At 52.0% G+C, this 21,382-nt stretch overlaps 1 protein-coding gene across 1 annotated transcript in view; it reads right to left on the minus strand.

The window, feature by feature from the left end:
- Positions 1-21,382, minus strand: part of FAM53B (family with sequence similarity 53 member B) — an 87,655-nt gene that overhangs the window by 49,900 nt on the left and 16,373 nt on the right. Inside the window, exon 3 of the mRNA XM_055354074.2 lies at positions 12,581-13,353. Within this exon, the coding sequence (XP_055210049.1) occupies positions 12,581-13,353 (773 nt within the window). The remainder of the gene's footprint in view (positions 1-12,580; positions 13,354-21,382) is intronic.

Raw genomic sequence — 21,382 nt, forward strand, 5'->3', positions numbered from 1 at the left:
CAAGACAAGCCATTTTCGGGGGTGTAGGGGGTAGAAGGCAGTGGCCAAGGGCTCAGAGGTCTTCAGCAAAGTCACCAAAAAAATGGTTCACAAACGTTCTGCTTTGGGCAGTAAGAGGATTATTTCACATTCTGGATGTGTCCACTTGAGGGATGTAACCCGCACTGTCCACGCACCTCCGCTCAGTGTGGCAGAGCACCAGATCACTGGGCCCTTCTCCCTCGTGTCCCGGACTTGTACAACAGGACAGCTGAACCGCAGTGCCAGGCAGAACTAAAGCGCTCTTCCAGAGAGGTCATGGTGCTGGCCACAGAGCCTCTCTCTGAGCCCCGTGCCCGGCTTTACCAACCTGCTCATAGCTCAAGAAATGCAGAGTCTGCTCAAGGGCTGGGAGGAGAAGTCAGGGCCACCGGGGATTCAATGATCCATCAGTTGATGGGCCCAGAGGATGTGATAAGTAACAGCCACACATTCTGAGCACTGCCTGAGCACCAGGCCCTGGGCCAAAGGCTGGGAGCAGCCCCACGTGAGGATGTCACCATCCCTACCTGACCGTCAGGGAACCCAAAGCCTAGGGCAAATCCCAGACTTCTCTGGGCCCTGTGCTTCACAAGTGGTGGGGAGCTCACCCCAGGAAGGCAGCCCTATGGAGACATGGGGGCCCACGGGCTGTCGGGGCCAAAGAGTGAGTGGATCCCACTCACCGCTCTGTCATGCAGCCAGCGAGTACATGGCCTCGGCACTCCGTTTTCTTCCCTGGAAAGTAGAACAGGAGGAGCCCCTCACAGGGTGGGTGAGGACCACAGGGTGGGTGAGGATTACAGGGTGGGTGAGGACCACACACCCGAGGGAGGACGCCCTGCAAACACCGGCCCGCGGATTCGGAGTTAGTGACCCACTTCCCAGAGCCAGGGTCAGGCCGATGTGTGTGCAGATATGGGAGGGGAGAACTCAGACACCCCTGTGAGCCTCAGGCCACTCGCTGCCACTGTCCAGCAACAGAGGGCGGGAGGTGACACTCATCACCATGAGAGGCACTTGCAGAGGTGCCTGATTAACCTCCTCTGAGCCTGTCCCCGACACTGCGGCCCTGCCTAAGCATCTCTCTGGTATGCTTTCACCCTCATGTGCCTTCTTGCCATGACCTCCTTGCACCGGTTTCCCTGGGGCCGTCTGCGGTCAAACCCCCAAGGTGGAAAATAAGCATAGCAGTCAGGTAAGGCAGGTGACTGAGCATCCCATCAGATCCTGGCCCCAGAGCCCTGATGACATGCCAACCCTGTGCTCCAGGCAAAAAGCCTGCTCCTCACCCCAGCCTGCAAGGCCGACCGTGATGGCCCTGCCGACATCTCAAGCATCCCTTGCACCCTCAACTCAGGAACCTGTCACCCCAGCTTCACTGTGCCCTGCACTCACCACACCCACTCCCACCTCTGGGGCTTGCCTTCCCTCTACTCAGGACATTCTCCCTGAATATCTTTGCAAAGCTGAACACATCTCATCATCTGTGACTTTGTGCCAATGTCACCTCCTCAACAAGGCCTCCCTGTCCCTCGAATCTAAAGCTGGCCACTTCCCATTCCACCTCCTCTCATCCTGCCTGGTGATCCAAACCACGCTGGCCTGCTGGATTCTCATTAGCACAAATATTGCCATCAGAAAGGGCCCTGCCTGCCTGTTGTAGGCCTGAATGACATCCATCCCCCTTTCTGCATTGCACAAACATCCCCAGGGCCTAGCTGAATGCCAGGTGGCCAGCACACTCCAGGCAAGGATCTGCTGAGTGAAGAACTAGGACAGAGCTGCGATGCGCGCTAGAAGAGATCTCCAGCCCCGCTGGGGAACGTTAGACAGCGCTTAACTGAAGGATGCTGAGCAGAGCCAGGCTGGGGGACAGAGGCAGCCGTACATCTCCCCGTCTGCTTCCTGTGCTGTCACCGTCACCCAGCCATGCCGCGTGACCTGCAGGAGCAATCTGCTCCATTCACAGTAGTTGCTTCCCGTTTGCTGCATTTCCAACATTCACAGAACCAATTTCATCGCCTTCCCTTTCTGCGGGACCAGCTGGCCGGCGCCCCTGCCTCTCAGGTCTTGCCCTAGCCCTGTGCGGCCAATGGACTCCATGCTGCCAAGCTTTCAGAAGTGCAGTCTCTGCCCTGGGGTCCCCTAGCCCAAGGTGGGGAGCAGCTTCCTGTAGCTGCTTCTGCATGATATTAATACTTCGTTTTCTCTTCTTGGCTTTTCAGATTTTCAGAAACCTAGCTAACCATTGCTCACAGTGAATTCACCTGGATCTAACAGGCTGGTTTCTGTCCCCAACAGGCCCTGGCTGATCCAGGAGGCCTGCCTCACCCACTCCACCCACAGAGCTCCAGCAGGGAAACAGCGGGGGCCTCCATACCGCCACCACTACTCCATGAGGAGTAAATGCAGTCTGTGGCCCTTCAGGGAGAGGGTGGGGTGCCTGATGACCTCTGGTGACACATTACTGATGTGAGCTCCCGTTACTGCTCACAAATTAAGCCTCTGGTGGTTGCATTATATTTTGCAACCAATTGTTGCTTTTGTTTTCCAAGAGTTTTTTTTTTTAAGCCACTCCTCCCCCTCCCAAAAAGGAATTATCCAAGAGCTCTACTATGTCTAACTTTCAAAGGAGGCATTGTTAATCTTTTGGCCATAAATAGGCAATTAACACCCACTCTGAGTCTAGTCAAACCAAGTTCCCGCCAGCATGGGGATTGCAGCAAAGGGTTTGTTCTTCGTGTGGCATTTGCTTTCTGATTTCTTGACTGTGGCTTGAAGTTGCAAGAAAGAGTGGTAATTCCGGATGGCTGATACCACAAAAATGGTACATAAATGGGCTCCTGTCAGCAGGAGAAATTCTCTACTGATGCAGTGCTTGGGGGCGACAGAGGCTCATGCTGCCAAAGGCGAAGTGGGCTAAAGTAAAGGCTTCCCACTGATGGACCCACAAAGGGCAGCGGCCTGCATGGTGTCGGGAAAAGGCCCGGTCAGGCACCAGCCGTGCTGGGCTCTGGGCACAGCTCCGTCTCCATCCCACACCCATCTCGGTGATGCACCTATTTGTGCTTCCTGCTCTGGCCCTCACTGGGCTCTCAACAGCCCGCAGGCACCGTGCTAACCTCGGGCTGGGAGGGGCTTCCCACGAGGCGTTCTCCTGATGTCCCGGATCAGGAAGCAGGAATAAGGCAGGGAATGCCGAAATCCTCCTGGGGTTGGCCAGGCCTCCCTTTCGCTGCATCCTCTGAGGCCCAGCTGGGGATTACTTGGCTTCATTAGGAGAATCGAGGAGGCCATCACAGGCCCCTTGTTTCCCGGAGCTGCTGTCCCAGCTGTTGTAAACTGACCAGATGTGGCACAGCTGAGACAAGATCCAGCGTGACAAGCGCTAGAAACCATGAAAGAATCCTCCTGTGGCCCTAAGCTGCCCCCAGCCCTTCTCCAGCCCAGAGTTCAGAATGCGCAGCCACTTTCAAATGGACAAGAACAGAGAAGCTTGGGCAAAGGAGTCAGAGGTTTGCAAACTGAGGGCTGACAGGAAAGGGTAAGGAATGGGGCCTCCCCAGTGGCAAGGAGCAGCTGGGCTAGCAAATCACAGATGTGCAAGGACTGGGGGGTAAGACAGTCCCATAGATACTTTCATACAGAGACAAAATAGGTCATGGTGATCCACTGGATTTCAGTTCTACTGAGAAGAGATCAAGAAGAAATACAGTCAAAGTGAGGGCTGCAGGTTAAATAACAAGAGGGACTTACAATGAGCACACACTAAACAGGGTAGCTTAAAGAAAGTTGCCACCTTTGGGGATTAGGATAACTGATTCTCTGCCCAGTGAGGCCTATGACTAGGGTGAGTTGGAAGCCAGCCCTGCTGCTTTCACCTCGAGAACATTTCTTGAGCCCCTTATGCCTATCACCACTTCCACTGCCCCCACCCTTGTCTAGCCCACCTTCATGTTTGCCAATAGCCTCCTGCCTGGCCTCCCCACCTCCCCCAGAACCTACAGTCCATGCTGCTCACTGTTGTCCCAAAGGAGCTTTTGAAGGGGTGCTATTGCTCCCCTGCTTAAAACCCTCTAATGCTTCTACTCTGCACTCAGGGTTCCTGTCATTCATTCACTCTGCCGTTGCACACAAGGCAGGATATCAAACAGGGTGTGGAACTTGCCCTTAACAACCCACCCACGAGAACTTGCCTCGGAAACGTTCAACACTATATACTAGAACAGGCTTTCCAGACATTTCTGAAGCAGCGCCTTGTACTCAACTCAGCATAGGTTAACCCCGAGCCCTCCTGCATGGGAAGTTTCATTGGCAGGCGGGGACACCATTGCTCTGCTGGGTACAGCAGCTCAGTGGGCACTCGCCCTAGGACCTGGATCCCTCCTCCAGGTCAGGCCCTTCCTAATCCAGGCTGAGCTGGTACCTCCTGACTGAGGGACCTGAACTCTCAATGCCATCTCCATATGACACAAAACTAGTCCCTGGGCATCTGCGGAGTCACTGGGCTAGGAATGTGCCCATCTCTGCTGCCCCCACAAGCCCCAGACTCACCTAGGGAGCTTCTGGGACCCCGAGGTACTGGGGCTCTGCCCCAGACCTGCTAATTCAGACTCTCTTGGACAACGTCTAGGAACCTGCAGTGTGTTGGCTTCCCAGATAACCTGACGCCCATGGCTATACCTGGGCAGATGCATGCATGGTCAGAAACCCAAGGCTCAGGGAAGCAGGGCAACGGGCTCACAGTCACCACACAGCCAGGTGGCAGAGTGCCTCTCAAACCCAGCTCTTCTGACTCCAACAGCAGCTGTGTTCCAACGACAGTGCACCTCTGTTTCCCTTAGGATATGAGAGGCCTCTACCACGTGGCAATAAGGCAAAACCCTGCCCTCAGAGTTACAGAGCCCGGGACTCATACCCCAGCAGCACCGCTCAACAACTCAGCTGCGCCCTCAGGTGAGGCCTTCTTCTGGGGAGCAGGGATGCGGCAGAGCACCTCAGCGCTGCAGAGACAAAGAATTCCTGAGGGGAGGACAGTTCACACTGGATGAGCAGCAGGCCCCTCCTTTTGCCAAATTTCTCCCCTTACTCCTAAAGTGTGACTCCCAATATGGCAGCCAACTTTTACTGAGCACGTGTCCTGGGCACACAGAACTAAGCTCCAAGCGCTTCATACAAATGAATTCATTTAATGAGACATTTAACGCAGTGAGAGAGGGTGTCGCCACCCTTCCTCGAGGATGGGGAAAATGAACCATGAAGAGGTTCCATCAGTTGTCCAGGATGAGGATGGGGCTCACTCCATGGGCGGGGCTCACTCCATGGGCGGGGCTCACTCCATGGGCGGGGCTCACTCCATGGGCGGGGCTCACTCCATGGGCGGGGCTCACTCCATGGGCGGGGCTCACTCCATGGGCGGGGCTCACTCCATGGGCGGGGCTCACTCCATGGGCGGGGCTCACTCCATGGGCGGGGCTCACTCCATGGGCAGGGCTCCAGGCTGAGGCCCTGCTCTCCCACCAGCCCTCTGTCTCCTCGTCTCAGCCCATGCTCTCTGCTTCTCCTTCAGAAGCCTGGGAACGACATTAGGGTTTCTCTAAACCCTCCTCTGTGGGCCCTTGGAGTTGAACCAGTCAAAGGGGCAAGACCCAGCTGACCCACAAGCCTTTCTTACTCTGGCTTCCATGAAGCAAGACTGGCGATGTCCTCAGATGTGGTGAGGCCTCAGCTGGTAAGGCCTTGTTCTCCCTCCGGCCCATAGGCTGTGGCCTCCCAAGGGCAGGGCCTGCTAGGGCCTCCCACGCCTCTTTGCCAGCACCAGAGCAGGGCCTGGCAAGCCAAGAGCACTCCCAGCATGCCCGGGGCTCTCATCTGAGCGGCTGGCTTAGGAAAGGGCCCCTACTTCAGAGAGCCGGGGCCTCCCAGACTCTCATAGCTTCTCAAACATTCTCTGCTCAGGATGGCTCTCAATTGAAGCGTGGAAATCAGCAAGTGGCACTAAAAGCTGCCTCCTTAGCAGTCCCCAGATGAACTCCCACTTTCCTCTTCCCCAGGAGATCAAAGCTATTGTGGCAACACTCGGCCCCGATCCCAGTGACCTTAAGCAGATTGCTTGTGCAACCTGAGGGCTGTGACTAGAGACAGAAAGGAGGGATCCGGGTGGAGGCTGCAGTGAGTCGAGATCTCACCACTGCACTCCAGCCTGGGTGACAGAGCAACACTCCGTCAAAAGAAAGGAAAGAAAGGGAGGGAAAGGAAGGGAGGGAACCAGGGAAGATGAGGACTAGAGCTGAAACTAGTCTCCTGGAAGCCTGATGCCAGCATGCGCCACAGCTGGCAGGATCCCGGCCCACCAAGAGTGGAGAGCCCAGGACACTGCCCAGAGCAGCAGAGGGTGTGGGGGGAGCTACCATGGGAGCAACAGAAGAAAGGCTGCAGCAGGCCCGGGCTTTCTTTGTTCATCAAAGCTGGCATTTGCTGAGTGCCAACCGTGTGCCAGATCCATGCCACATGATTCCTCCCACATTCATGAGCAACAGGCACTGCCATTCCCATTTTACAGACACAGACATGAGGCCTGGGGCACACAGCTCAAAAGTGGCAGAATGGGGACATACCCCCAGTTATCTGATTCCAAAGCTCCCACTTCTCACTGCCACACATTCTATGCCCCATGTGCCTCAGTCCTCTGGAAGGGCCAGCTGATTGGTCCTCACCCAGGACCAAGCACAGCAGTGGGAGCACTGAGCCTGGGGTCAAGAGGTCAGAGTTCCCACCTTCTGGGGTGCCTCACCATGTGACTTTGGGCAAGGCCCCAACTCTTCCCGTACTCTAGAGGCTTCATCCTCAAGTGAGGGGATTAGAACAGAGATGGCGGATGACGTTCAATTACCCATCAATTAGCAATGGCTGCCAAGACTGCCAAGAGGAGGATTCTAAGACCTCCACTAAGTTCACCTGAAAAGGCTGCCGTGATTGATTAGCAGTGTCTGTCAAGAGCACGGAAGGAGGAGGGCTAGTTCAGTGTCCAAAGCTGCCCCCTTGACATCCCTAAACTCTGACAGCCCAGGTCTTACAGGCTCTCTTCCTTTGTTCAAGCCTATCCTAACTATCTCTAAGTCAGAAGCAACTACTCTCGTGTGCCTGCCCACAAAAGTTTTTGCCTTTACTTGTATTTAGCATTTCTTTCATTGCAATGGGCTTTCTAGGGCTTTCCATGCCTACCTCTCTCACTAGATCTTCACACTGTCTGCAGTCCGTGTTATAAGGGATGCTCCACCTCTGAATTCCTCTACTTGCCGTCAGCACAGCTTCCCACCCTGAGAGGAAGGGTGCTGAGGGTGCAGGGCGGTGGGAACCCTAAGCAGCTGAAGGTGAACGGCCACTGGCAGCGTGGACAGGAAAAGTCACAAAGGTGCAGGCAAGCTGGGCCTGCCGCACAGGAACTTGGCCAAGGAAAGGCACAGCTGGCCTGCAGCTACTGGGGGTGCCAGCGCAAGAAGTCATGTAGCCAACCCCATGGCGACCAAGAAGGGCCACTGTCCCTCAAAGGCGGCCCCACCAGCACAAAAGATGGAAAGTGGAAGCTGGCTGGGGGTCTTCACCTGGGGAGGACCTGTCCAGCAAAGAGCTGCGAGTCACTGATGAGAGTATGCACAAGCTCTCCCAACTTCCTGCAGCAACCCCTCATCCTGCCCAGTCCCTGTGGCCCCGCCCACCCAGCTCTCCTGGACTCACCCCCAGGAATACGGCTCTCAGAGGCTTCCCAAAGACGTGCTGGCATGCTGGTTTCTCTCATGCTTCTTTTCTACCCCAAACTGCCCCTGGCCAGCTTTCACGGTCCCTCAAACATCTCCTAACACAACAGTTGCTGCCTGTTCTGAGGCCTGCTCAGGGAGGTTCGGGGACTCAGTGTGTGGGCAGCTGCAATCAATCAAACCTCTGTTTCGACATCCCGACCCCTCCCCACAAACATCTTGCTTCTGTTTGAAGCACTGTTGAGAAGTACAATTTGTTGCTCTTTCAAGCTGACCAGCTTGGAGTTAAAAATACAGCAGGGACTATGACACCTAGGGGGACTGCATTCAATGGGCGATCTTTTTAATTGTTGCTTTTTTCTGAAATCTTTGCTCACACACACGTGATCCATGTCTAAATGGCCGCGTATGGCTCAAGTCTTGCTGGGAGCCAACCAATGCTGGGTGGTCAAACCAGGTCTCAAAAAAGCAGTAAGGAAAATGTCAGCAAAAGTCCTGCTAATAAACAACTCACACCCTCAGGCTGGGCCCTGCCTTCAATGGCAGACATTGTCATTGTGCAAAAGGCTGCAGCCTCACAGAGAACACCAGCCAGGAGGGCCAAAAACACCACGTAAGGAGGAAAGCTGTGCAGGAGGCCCACGGGGCCGGGCTTGCGCAGGGATCGCAGCATAGCCAGTCCTCTGAGCTGCCTTTGGGCAACCTGCTCTGTGGAACCAAGTGGTTGTAATTACAAGTACAGGGAGGGCGGCCACTGCTGGACTAGGTCCTTGCGTCATTTCCCCCATTAGGGCTTTCCTCGCTACAGTCAGCCTCCCCGACTCAGGATCCAGATGGCCGGCTCACCTGCAGCCTCATTCAGCATCTCTGCCTGCTCTCTTGGCACTGGGGTTTTCAGAAGACATGAGCAAAGACAATCTGAAAGCAATATCTACACCCCACCCTGTGTGTCTCATCCCTGACAGACAAGAGCCCCCACTGCCATTAACTGGACAGCTGTGCCCCAGGGACGCGGCTAGGAAGGGGTAGGGTAGCCAGCAGGCCCCCGGGATATTTCCACCCTAGTTTCAAGGGCAACAGACAGGAGAATGCTCACACACGGCGAACTCCCTCTGGCAAGGGGGTGGAATCCAATTGTCACCATTTCATAACCCTGGGCTCTGAACACCGAGTTGACTACAGGCTGAGCTGAGCTGCAAGGCAGGCCTCCTTCCCATTTACAAAAGAAAAGCGATGAGGCAAGAAGATGAACAAACAAGACAAAGAAAGTGGCGTGAACAGAAAAGGGAGGATGGAAACACAGGGAAAACACTGGACAAACAAAGAAAAACAGGCATTCTTACAGCAGACTGAGGGCACCTCCCAGGAATGTCCACCCTCTGCTCCTACTTCTGCCTCTGGAGGCACCCAGAAACAGCCCACACCTTCCCTCCAAGTCCTGCGACTGCGATGATGACCATGAGTATCTGTCAGCACCCGGCCTGTGCCAGCCAATGCACTGGGGGGAGCGTGTGTACATACAGATACAGATACACACACACACGCATATCAACAGATGTGGACACACACACATATATAAACACACACCCATATGGATAGTGCATTATCCACACATGTTGTTTCCCTTGCTCCTCCCACAGTCCTGTGGCGGTGGTGGCATCTGCTGCACAGACATGTCAGGCAATTTGCCTAGGGCTTCCAGTCTCTGCCCACCTCTGGAGGCCTTCTGGTTTGTCAATGTCACCTTCTAAATGCAGATCCAAAAGTGAACACCATGCCCAGAAAAGCCCTGATGGGCATAGGGACCAAGAGAACTTCAGTTTCCTCAAGAGAGACTGGAATGGACAAGCTCTGAGGTCACATCTCCTGACATCCTCTGCTTCTAGCAGAGTCTACACCCCAGGGCACTTGCTCCTGCTGAACTCAACTGTAGATACAGATGAGGGCAGGGCCTTGGACCTCAGAGCTTCCTGCCCTCTTATTCTCTCGGGTTCTCTCCCTGGACCCTTTCCTGCTGGCGGATTGGAGGGGCTCCAGCTAACCACAGTCCATCTGGCCACACCGAATGATGGCCAGAGGGAAGCCCCCGTGTGCTCACACACACCCTCAAGATCTGCTCTAGGCCCCAGTCGGGACCTCTAGGGGAGCTGCGGCTTTTCAGAATGGCCAGCTGCTCCAAAGGTCTAACTGAAAAGGCCCTCTGCAGCTTTAACCCGAGGCTCTCACACACCTGGCCTCAGAACACATACACGAAGGGCGCCTTTACAAGAATGCACAAGTGGAGCTCTCACCCCCAAAGGCGAATGTGTAAACCAAGATCAAAAGGCCCACGAAAGAGAAGCCAGAGCCCAGCGGAAGGAAGCGTGGGCCACACCTGGGTACCAGCCTACCCTTCCAAAGATACAGAAAGCCCAACTCCAAGCCTTGCTTCCATGGGCATGCAGAGCAGACCCCAGCCCCTTCTCAGTGGTCCCAAATGTTGAGTGAAGCCACAGCACGCAGAGGCTGGGGTCTGTGGCCAGTGGTCTCATCTCACTGGCCATCTGGCAACACGTTAGTCCTTGTACACCAGCAACATGCCCAGCTCATCAGGTTCCCATGCACAAGGCCGTGCACTCGCCAGGGCTCTTGATAAATACACAGGGATACCCTAGGCCTCGTTCTCAGGACCCCACAGAAAAGCAAGGCCCACCTCCCTAGGCTAGAAATCATCTGATGGCGGAGCCAAAGCAGGCAGAGCCCCATGGAGAGAGGGGTGACCAGGGTCTAGACTCTTGGTGGGGGCATGGCTCAGCGTCCACGGGCCCAGCCTCAGGGCTCTGGCCATAGGCCTTGGACACACATGCTTTCCAGAGGCCCCTCTCTACTCTCCCTGTGCCCGAGACCCACTGCCAAGCAGGCGGCCAAGGACAGACAGGCTGAACCAGAGCAGCCTCCTCAGGCTCCGCACACCTTCCCAGATCTGGGAGGCCTGCCTGGGGCTGATGAAGCCATCTATACAACTGGGCGCAGCCCCATTGAGCAATGTATTTTTAAACAGTTTCTAACCAAACGAGGTCAAGAAATGTCTCCAATGATGCCAGTGGTGTTATTCCAACTGTGGCTAGTAAAATATAATAACATGTATGCTGTTTTTGTTACCTATCTAGCTGATTAGGTAATAAAATATGCTCAGTATTAAAAAATTAGCTGAAGCCATTATCATACCCAGAACTCGGGGCTCTCGGTTTTCCTCAGAAGTCACCCAAATCTGTCACCTTTCCAGACTTTTAACCTATTTAAATTTTTCTGGAAAAGGGAAATTCCTCTTGGTGTCCAATAAATGTGTTCAATCCCTGTCCAGCTAGTAAAGTCAAAAACATTCCACTACACAGCAAAAAGATTGGCACACGCCTAGAGCCACAATGGAAGAAATGGAAACTAGCTGAGAAGGGGCAAGAGCTCTGCCCCACACCCCTTCAGGCTCTCCCCCAAGCAGATCCCACTGACACAGGGGAGGCACAAGCATACCACCATCTTGCCCTCCCATAATGCCCCAGCCAGTGCCCAGGCTCTTGAACAAAGGTGGCCAGAAAGTTTGGACTCTGGGGCCAGGTATGCTTTAGACTTAAGAGACCTGCACCTCTCCTTTTCTGGGTAGACCTCTATGTTGGGAGTAGGAACTAAAGGAGAGAAGAGCAAAACCCCATGAAGAGAAACTGCATGTTCTTTGTAAAAGGAAAGAAGACCCAACTGAGAGAACAACACTGGGCTTGGAAGGAAGTCAGCTATGCCCACCTGAAACGCAGCGAGCGTGATGAGCCTGCCTGCCATGGATCTGGCCATAATGCTGAGTGACCAAGGCCAACCCCTCCAACCAACCCCTCTGAAACCATCTTCGTCAACAAGAAGATCTTTACCCCTTGAAACCCAGCGAGACCAATGTGTATATAAACAAGTCCAGAAAAGATGATGGTCAGACCGTGGCATTAAGCAACCGATGGCCTCCTGGATGAACACAGAACCAACACATCCGCCCATCCTTGAGTCAGAGGTCACAAGGGCCAGCACCACTTCCTCATCCCCAGCCAGAACCAGATGCAGCCAACTCTCGGGCTCAGAGACGCTCCTGATGACAGAGTATTAACTCCAAGTTCATCTCATTCAAATCAATATCCAAGATCAGTGTTAGCACAAGGCAGAGCTCCAAGACAAAGAGGATAAAGTCCAAGTGACAGGGGCGTGTGGCCAGATACTTCTTCTACAGTGAAGGGCAAGGATGATTGCAGAGGTAGCTCAGAGGATATTGATCACAACATCTTGATGGCCTCATGTTTCAATAGTATAATCAAAGGAATAAGCTCCCTCCAGTCGCTAGCTCTTGGAAACCATTACCCACAACCCTGATCCCAGGATCAGCATAATCCAAGGGACACTGAATCCCAGTGTGTGTGAGTATCTCTTGCAGCAGCTGCAGGGGTGGCTTCCTGGGAGAGATGGCTCCAGTGAAGGGCCAGCGGGGATTACCAGTGTTTGGTCCAGTGAGTCTGCCCACCAACACCCCGCCTCTCACCATCCGCCTGCCCTTGTACCCCTAGCACTGAGCTCACAGTGAAAGGGAATATTTGCTTGTAAATAGAAATAAACACTTTTTAAAAACCAACTGGAAATAATCTTTCTTTGAATAGGATTTAAAAAAACAAGGAAATTAACCCACTCCTGGGTATTTCTGAAACTGGCATTCTATGCTTGTCTAGGACGGCCCAGAACCAGCAGAGGCTCCAGTGAGCACCAAGGTGACTCCAGGCTGCTGGGGCTCTTACCTGTGCCATCTTGGCAAGGTCTAGAGAAGGCCTCTGCTCTTGCACTTCTTCAGGGCGCCGCCTTTTAACACCGACCTTCTTGTCGTTAAGGACACACGGCTGGGAGCGGCTGCGGGAAAGGCCGCTGGAGCGTCTCGCCAGCTCTGGCGTTGAGGCAGGTGTGCTGTTGGCTGAGGGAGGACAGTATTCCACAAAGGAAAACTGCTCATGTGAGCAAGAGAGGGACCGCTGCAGGTCCAGCCGGCCTCCTCCCACGGGGTGCAGGTCAGGGCTCCAGGTGTCACCTGCCTGTCCACACGGGGCTGAGCCTGGCACCCCTTGGCAGGGCTGCCCTCCAAATCGGTGGTGGAGTCCTGCCTGGTCGCAGGTTGAGGAGAGCACGTTGGCCCGGGAAGGGAGGCTGAAGCTGGAACTCCTCTGCATGGTGCTGAAGCCGTTGGAATAGCGCTGGACGCTGCCCCCGCTGTAGCAGCGTCTCTTTTCCACGGGAGTCCAGACTTTGGAGCCCAAGGGCCTCCATGATGTCCGGCAACTGGACATCTCATCGGAGAAGGACAGTGAGCGGCACTGGCGCTTGCTAGGGGGTGCTGAGGGGTTCCCGTTGTGGTCGCTGATGCTGAGGTCTTTGATCAGACTGGTCACAGCGCAGGCGGTCACTGCCTCCCGGTGCCATAGTGAGCTGTCCTTTTCAGGCAGGCATTCCCATATGCTGGTGCTCGGCTGGTCAATCTGAAGAGGGCATTTCCTGTCCAGGTCTCGCCATCTGTCATTTTCTGGTTCATAAATGACAAGGAGAAAACAGGATTTGAGAAGACCTTCACTCCAGCCCTTTATTATCTCCACACCAACAGCCCGTTTCAAACACAGTATCTTAGAGCCAAAAGGCCCTTAGAAACCATCCAGTCCAACCTCATTTTACAGATGAGAAATTGAGGCTGAGAGAGGAGAAGTGAATCCCAAGGCTTTGAGTTGGAAGTTGGAAGCAGAGCAGGGCCTAGAATCCAGATATACCCCTGGGACTCCCGATATGGTTTTCTTTCCAGTGTACCACACTGCCTCCCAGGAGAATCCAAAGCAATATTTTTCATCCAAAATGTTTCCCATCTTATGGGTGGGAAACCGACTTGCCCTGAACCCTGCCCTGGCTGGTGAGAGAGTCGGGACAAGACATCTGTTAAGTGCCACTGGGTTCTCTGCAGCTCTCAGGACTGGGACTCGATGCCCTGGCAGAAGACCACAACCGAAGATGTCTCAACAGCTCAACAGCCAAAGATGGCTGGGGCACTGCCAGGTTAGTTCACCCCAATTCCACCTTGAAAGCCTTTGCTGATCATAGAAGCTGGAGCTTGTACTGATTTAGGTCACCTCCGTCAAAATGCTCAACATCAGCGTCACCAATGGCTGCCAATCACAGCACTTTCTCTGTGTTCACTCGATTTTTCACTTAAAGCAATTAAAATCTCGAAGAACAAGTCTTGGGCTTCACAGACTTAAGGGCACCACTTAAACTTATGTATTCAGGTCTTTACTTGAATACACAAATAAATAACCAACCCTGCTATGAAATGTTACATTTGCACTCGAACCTTTATTTTGTGAAATATTCAAGAACTATTTATTGTTTTTCTACTATGGAATCAGGCACCGTGCTGGGAATTTTAGGAGATGCAAAGATAAATTTGACATAGTTCTTGTATTCAAGTTTATAGTATAAAAGCAAAGTTACAAAATATGCCATGATATCAGGGAACAACCTGTTAGTACTATTTTCTCGAGCCTATATATATTTATAAATCATGCACATGTGAATGGCTTGAGTCAGTCAAGAGAAGAATAGAAGTGAAACCTGAAATGATATTTGGTAGGTATCTAAATGCACGCTGGGTCTCTCAGCAATGCAGATCACTTACTGAGCATTCAGCTGGGCTGTGTAATACACACAGCACCCTGAGTGCATGTACCATCATGGACCAGATCAGGAGACCAAGGCTTGGGGGACACTAAGCAACTAGCCCAAGGCCACACAGCTAACACCAGACAGGATGTAAACCCAGCTTAGTCAGGCCCCAGAGCGCAGGCCCTTTTCACTACACTGCAGCGCTGAGGTGGACTGTGGGTGAGCCTGACTCTGGCCCTGGCCTTAAGGCGTTTATGGGTCAGGCAAGATGGGCTCAGGTGCAGAAAACTGAGATTTAACCCATGAGGGCTCGAGGCAGCAAGGACTACAAACCTATCTCCTCTACCAGTGGCCACTCCTCAAAGGGCACCAAGAGACACACCACAGCTGAGCGTCACAAGCAGCAGCTACTTGATTGACTCAACGGGAATGACCTGTGCAGACCAAAGGGAGGGCCAGGAGCCCAGAGAAAAAGCCGAGGCAGAGCTAATGGTGGTTCTCCTTCCTCTTAGGCATCCTGCCAAGGTCAGCAGAGCTAACGGTGGTACTCCTTCCTCTTGGGCATCCTGCCAAGGTCATGAGATACAAACTGAGGGGCTGGGACCCTGACAGGGGACACTGGTAGAACTGTCCAGAGGCTGTACTCATAGAGGGCCTCAGAAGCTGAAGATGCAGGAGAGAAACCTTCCAAAAGCCCAGGCAAGCCAGCTGCAACAAAGCAAGACTGTTGCTAAACATCCACTTTCTTCATCATACATCGTTCATCTCATCTCTGAAATTTCCCAGGGCCTGAACACAGCAGGTCTCAATATCTGCTCCTCCAACTGGATTGGATCAATTACGTCCAAAAATCATCCAAAGTACCTCTTCCTGCAAGTTGCTTTAGGTTGTTCAAACATGCTTCACCACCAAAGAAACCATTCCCTTTGGGTATTCACCATTCTATTAAATCAGTTTCAACTTGACACTGGTCAGCAATTGAAAGTCCAATAAACTAATATACAGTAAAAAAATTTTTTTTTGAGACAGGACCTACCTCTGTGGCCCAGGCTGGAGTGCAGTGGCATAATCTCAGCTCACTGCAACCTCCACCTCCCAGATTCAAGCTATTCTGGTGCCTCAGCCTCCTAAGTAGCTGGGATTACAGGCATGTACCACACGCCCAGCTAATTTTTGTATTTTTTGTAGACATGGGGTTTCACCATGTTGGCCAGGCTGGTCTCAAACTCCTGGCCTCAAGTGATCCACCCACCTTGGCCTCCCAAAGTGCTGGGATTACAGGCATGAGCCACCGTGACCAGCTATAAAGTAAAATTAAAGGAAATAGAAACTCTTGTTGACACAGTCACAACTATCCCAGTTATCTGATTTAAAAGAAAACAGAAAGTTATCCTAAGAAAAAAGTGAAGATTTATGTACGATGATGTTCATCAAAATGATGAGTGATAGCAAAATGATAAACATAATTAAAACGTCTTACAGTAGGGGCCGGTTAAATAAATTATCAAGGAATAACATGGAGCATGAAGAAGCAGAGTTTCAAAGAATATTAAATGATGTGGGGAAATGCTAACAATATAAAGCTGAGCATGAAGAAACAGGATATAAAACTGTATAGAGGGTGTGATTCCTACTTAGCAAAATATGTCTGTTGTATGTAAAGGTAAGAAAGAAATAAACCGAAATGTTAATAGTGGATTGGCAGGCAGCTGGTTGGTTAATTTATTTTTTCTCTTTTGTTCTTCTATAGTCTCCAAATGTCCTATGAGAAAAAATGTATTATCGAATATGTGGGGGATGTGACTGCCAAGCCCACGGGTGCTGTGCCCTTGCTTAACTCAGGAAGTGAGCCAGGGTCGGGGCGGGGGCCCACAGCCCGCCCTCTGCTGGGTTGGCTCCTCTGGGTTTTCAGGAAGTTGCCATACAAAACGCTGGCCACTAACTTCTCTTTTGAGACAAGGCACTGAGGCACCAGATGGGTCAGGAATGTGGCCGACTGAGGAAGAAACCAATGGGCTTGGCCCAGAGCAGCGAGGGTGGCCGGTGCTCACGGAGCCTGAGACATACTACAGACTGCGTCTCCGCCAGGCCTCGGGGAAACCCGTGACATGAAAAGGAGTTGATCCCACTCTCAGAGGATACCATTTTCTGTTCCATTTTTGCACCACTGGCCTGGAATTTTCCCCATCTCTAGGGAAATCAGTTCCGAAAGGAGAATCGGGAGCCAGCTAAACAGGAACACACCATCCCTCCCACCTGCCTTCCTTTCCCATGGCCAGCCTGCGATCTTGGTGCTTCTTGAAGGGACCCCTCAGGGCCTCCCTACTCCAGGCCTACCTCCTCACTGCCTCTAGAGAACTTTCTGAAGCCCCCACCTATTGTGGCCCATTCGCTTCAGCTGTCAGCCACTGTTTCCGGGAAAGAAGACAAGCATTTCAGACTGGCACCCGGGCCCATCTCCTCATCATTCCCCACAACAAACCCTACACTCCAGGTTTCAAACCTCCTACGACAGTGGAGGTCAGAAAAGAATCATACAGAGTCAAAACCATCCTTGAAGAATTCCTGAACCAGCCCACAAAGTACAACTCCTCCCCCCAGCTTTGTGTAGACAACCCAAAAGGGTAATTCTTATGCACCAGTGATTCTTTATAAAACTAAAGTTTAATAACTAGACTGCAGGAGCAAGCACAGGTAAGATCTATATGCAGAAAGGCTGGAAGTCCAACTTGCTGGGCCTTGAGGTAACTACCAAAACCCAGGGGCATCAGAGCTGGGTGATGAATTCCTACAAGACCTACTCCTGTGTTACAGAGTAAGCCTCTACGGTCTATAAGATTTCTTTGTCGTAGGGAAGATTCGAAGAGTCAGTTTTTAACTGTGAAGAGAAGTTGCAGCTTCCCCCAAACATCAGCTCTTTCACTCCTTTGCAAAGAACATTCCACACCTTTGCAAAGGCCTGAACTGTTCTTTTCCTGCCTTTATCTTCCTTTCACCAAGAGCCTCCTCATTTAAAAAGCCAACTCAAAGCTCCTCTGAAGATACACCTTTCTCCTAGCTCTGTGATCGTACAGCACGTATGTACCTGAACTTTAATTACTGATCTGCTTACACATCTACTTCTCCTCCTAAGCCACAGACTCTCAAGCACAGCCCCAGTGTGGCTCCCCAGTGCCTAGCACACAGCAGGGCACACAGCAGACCTTAGTTGGTGGTGCACGAATGAGGGGGTGGATTGCAAACTGCAGATAAAAGCTACAAGAGGATGTGGTGTTCTCTGGGACTCACCTGTCTTTTGTCCTTGGCAAAGGTGATCTTCCTTGGCCAGGTAAGTCCAACCAGGACTGTGCCCTGAACCGTCTGCCCTACCTGGGCCATGTGGCCATGTGTGACTCAGCAAGGAGATGGGTTGGCAGAGTCACGTCTAAAATACTTTGGAAAAGCAAAGCACTGCTATTGTGTATCAACACCAGCCAGGTGGCCACTTGTTCAGTCTGCAGGCAGATAATATTGTAATTGTTTCTATCTTTATCGCTTTGAGAAGTACAATATGAGAAAAGTAAAAACAATCAAGGCTATGTTTAGCCCTGTGTTTTCCCCATTCGCTCAGGGAACAGAAAGCGATTTGTTGGGTCAGATCACCAGACAAAAGAAACAGGAATAGAAGCTAATTTTTAATGGCAAACTGCCCCAAGCGCTAGGCCCTGACGTCACACCATACAAAGGGCCTCGGTAGGCCTCCGAGAAGAGGATACAGGGTGCCCCCGCCCCCTCCATTCAATATCACTTCTGCACAAACAACTATAACTCTTTCAAGTCACAATTGTCATGGATGTAGGAGTCTACTGAGCAATAGTCGCTTGGTGTAGTGGAAAGGGCAAGGACCTGGGTTCAAACCTCAGCTCTGTAAGTTACTCAGTTCCTCGTAGCTATTATGAGAATTAAATAGGCATCTCATACAGGGCATAGAGTAGGCTCTCAAAAACAGCAGTCATCATAAGGATAATTAACGGTACTGGAAAAAGCTCTCCTAGCTGAGGCTTGACTCAACCAGAGCTGCAACAGGGTGCCAGCCTCTGTGGAATCCGGCTGGAATGGAAACCTGGCTTCTCTGACTAGGATTTCTCAAAGTGTGACTTCTGGGCTACCTACAGGAGCATCCTTTGGGGGTGTCTGTCAAAATGCAGGTTTCTAGACCCCGTCTCTGACTTGGTAAATCAGAGTCTCTCTGGGTAGGCATCTGCATCTTAATAAGCTCCCCAGGTTATTTCAATGCAAAAATGTTGAGAAATGCTGTTCTGGAAAGCAGATGACATGGAGAGCTGAGTTCTCAAACATCTGTCAGAATGGTGGCCCATCCAGACCATCCAGCACCACTGCCCAGAAGCTTCAGGAGGGTTGATAATTCTGGTCTCTACAAATTTGAATTCATAACATCACCGAAAGTTGGTGTTTATGTTTTGGTTTGGGCTAATTCCAGGAAGAAGTATGGAGAAGGATCACTTCACCCATCAGAGGTTTCACAGGACAGGATAGGGACCCTCAGGGCTTCCTTCTCAAGCTACACAACATGCTCCTGATGGACAGCCACTAGCAAAGGCCTTAGAAGCTAACTCACTCCTGTGAACAAGATGAGTGTGAAGCCTCCCACTTTCTCCCTGAGAACACGCAGGGGCCCATCAGCTGTGTCCTAAAGATACGCAGAAGGGCCCCCCATCCATCTGCAGCCTGACACCAAGCCCCTGGCAGACCTGAGCAGAGCGCGATGGCCCACAGCCTGAGAGCATGGCACCAGCCCATTCAGTTCTATGCTGCGCCTGTTGCTTTAGCCTTTAGGGTATGTAAAGCTTCTCCACGTCCCCACTGAGCATTATCTTCACAAGTCTGAAATGATACACACATGAGAGCGTGTGCATTTGTGTGTAGCGTAAACACACAAGAGCCTTTGCCTGCAGATGGGAGGGTGAGCACACAAGCATCCTTGGGCCCAGTTCTCTCACAGTCTTGGACAGAGTAGGTAACCAAGGTCTCTTCCAAAGCTGAAGTTTGATGACTGAGCTTGCAGTTTCTGACTTTTGACTATGCCACAAAGAACAGGAGAATGAGTTGCCTACATATGCAGAGACAAGGACTCAAATTCCCAAATTCGCACTCACAAGGCTCTGGTCCTGTCACCGTTTGACTAAGAAGGGCAGAAGACTGCTGTGTGCATAGATCCTAGAGCTCGAAGCAAGAAAAACACTCAGAGGAATACGAATGGCATTTGACCTCAAATGTTCTTATTTCCATTCCTACCCTTAAATTTGAAGGAAAATTACCAGGGGTCCAGATTTTTGGGGGCCTATAAACCTTCATATTTTCAAAAGATAGAGGAGCTTTATAGCCCTAGAGAGCTCTGTGCTATGTTTTCGATGGTGCCTTATGGTCACATAAGTACAGCAGAATGTGGTTTCCAGAAAAGGTTAAGCACCTCAAGTACAGACCAAGATACGAAATGCCCCGATTAGCAAGCCTGCTGTCAGATCACAACCAGCTGACTCATTCTTACATTTCACACCTATCTACTTGTGCTGACAACGAGTATCTCTCCCCTGCCCTGTGGGTTGGGTTGTGCTAACTTGGCCTCAGGGCCACAAAGATTCTATGCTTGGTTTGGGGAGAAGCTCACCAACCCATCAATGGGAAAATCAAGAGAGCCGAGGTGTCTTTCTGAAGGCGGTTTTGCTAAACTGATCTTACGAAAAGAACATGGGGGTGGGGGGGACACAAGCAGGGCAATGACATGAGCTCCCCCACAATCGTCTCATCTGTTTTTAAATGGACTTTAGAGCCTCTGGCCCCCTGGAGAGTCTCTTTGCCTGTATGACCAGAAGGAGACTCAATTCAGAGCAGTGTCAGGAACAAAAAGTCCTCGGGCTTTGCCTGCCAGCCCTCAGCTTCAGGTCCTGCCCACGCACCTGGGATGGACTGTAAAATAGCAGCTGTGTCTTGGATTCGGGGACAGCAACACAGGACACTAAGTTCCTCACACAAGGCACAAGGAACAAGGGCTTCGGATGGCTAGCGGTAACGCTCCATCAGGCCCCACATCCAAGGAAGAAGGCAGGCGGGTCTGCAGGACTCTGGGAGGTGACAAAGAGGCTACTAAGGACAAAGATCGGGGTTCAGAGCCATTACCAGGGCCCTGCCCTTACCAGCAGAGTTGGGGTGGCCCATGGCAGCTGCCACTGCTTCTGGGAAGTCTTTGCTCTTACAAAAAGATGCCCAGTGAGATCTTCACGGTTAAAAACCACACCAGATGGGGCACTGGGAAGAGGGGCCTCAATCTCACCATCTGCACAAGGCTGGGTAGACTAGGGTCTTGTGACAGCCCTTTTGGGTCTGACCAGGACTTCCTATTCTACCCCTCAGCTCCCCCACAGGCATTCATAAATGTACAGGGAACAGCTAGTATTTGCATTGGCAACAAGAACTCTGAAGGGACAACAAGGTCAGTTTGGTCCATCTCCTCTGGATTTCCATCCTGATTGTGGGTGTGCACAGAGCAAGTGAAACGGGCAGCTGCTGGTGATGCATCTCTCAACTGATGTGCACAGCAAAGCGGGGCGCCATTAAACCGACGAGGGAACTGGCGACAGGCAGAGCTTTTCACGAAACTGTCAATAAATGCATATTTACTGTTAATCAGCTAACACTCCAATAGGGTCCTTGCTGAAGCTGAGAAAGAGCATGAATGTGCATCCCAAGCACGTGACTCATCTCATGGGTTGTCACAGCAATCTCCATCTGACTGATGGGGGAAACTGGGCTTCAGAACGATGTCACATCTCCCCCATGGACACGCATCCAGCAAATGACAGAGCCCAGACATCAACCTAGTCTGTAGACCCAAGGTCATGCTCTTG

The sequence above is a fragment of the Gorilla gorilla genome, chromosome 8, assembly GCF_029281585.2.
Source record: "Gorilla gorilla gorilla isolate KB3781 chromosome 8, NHGRI_mGorGor1-v2.1_pri, whole genome shotgun sequence".
Lineage (NCBI taxonomy): Eukaryota > Metazoa > Chordata > Mammalia > Primates > Hominidae > Gorilla > Gorilla gorilla.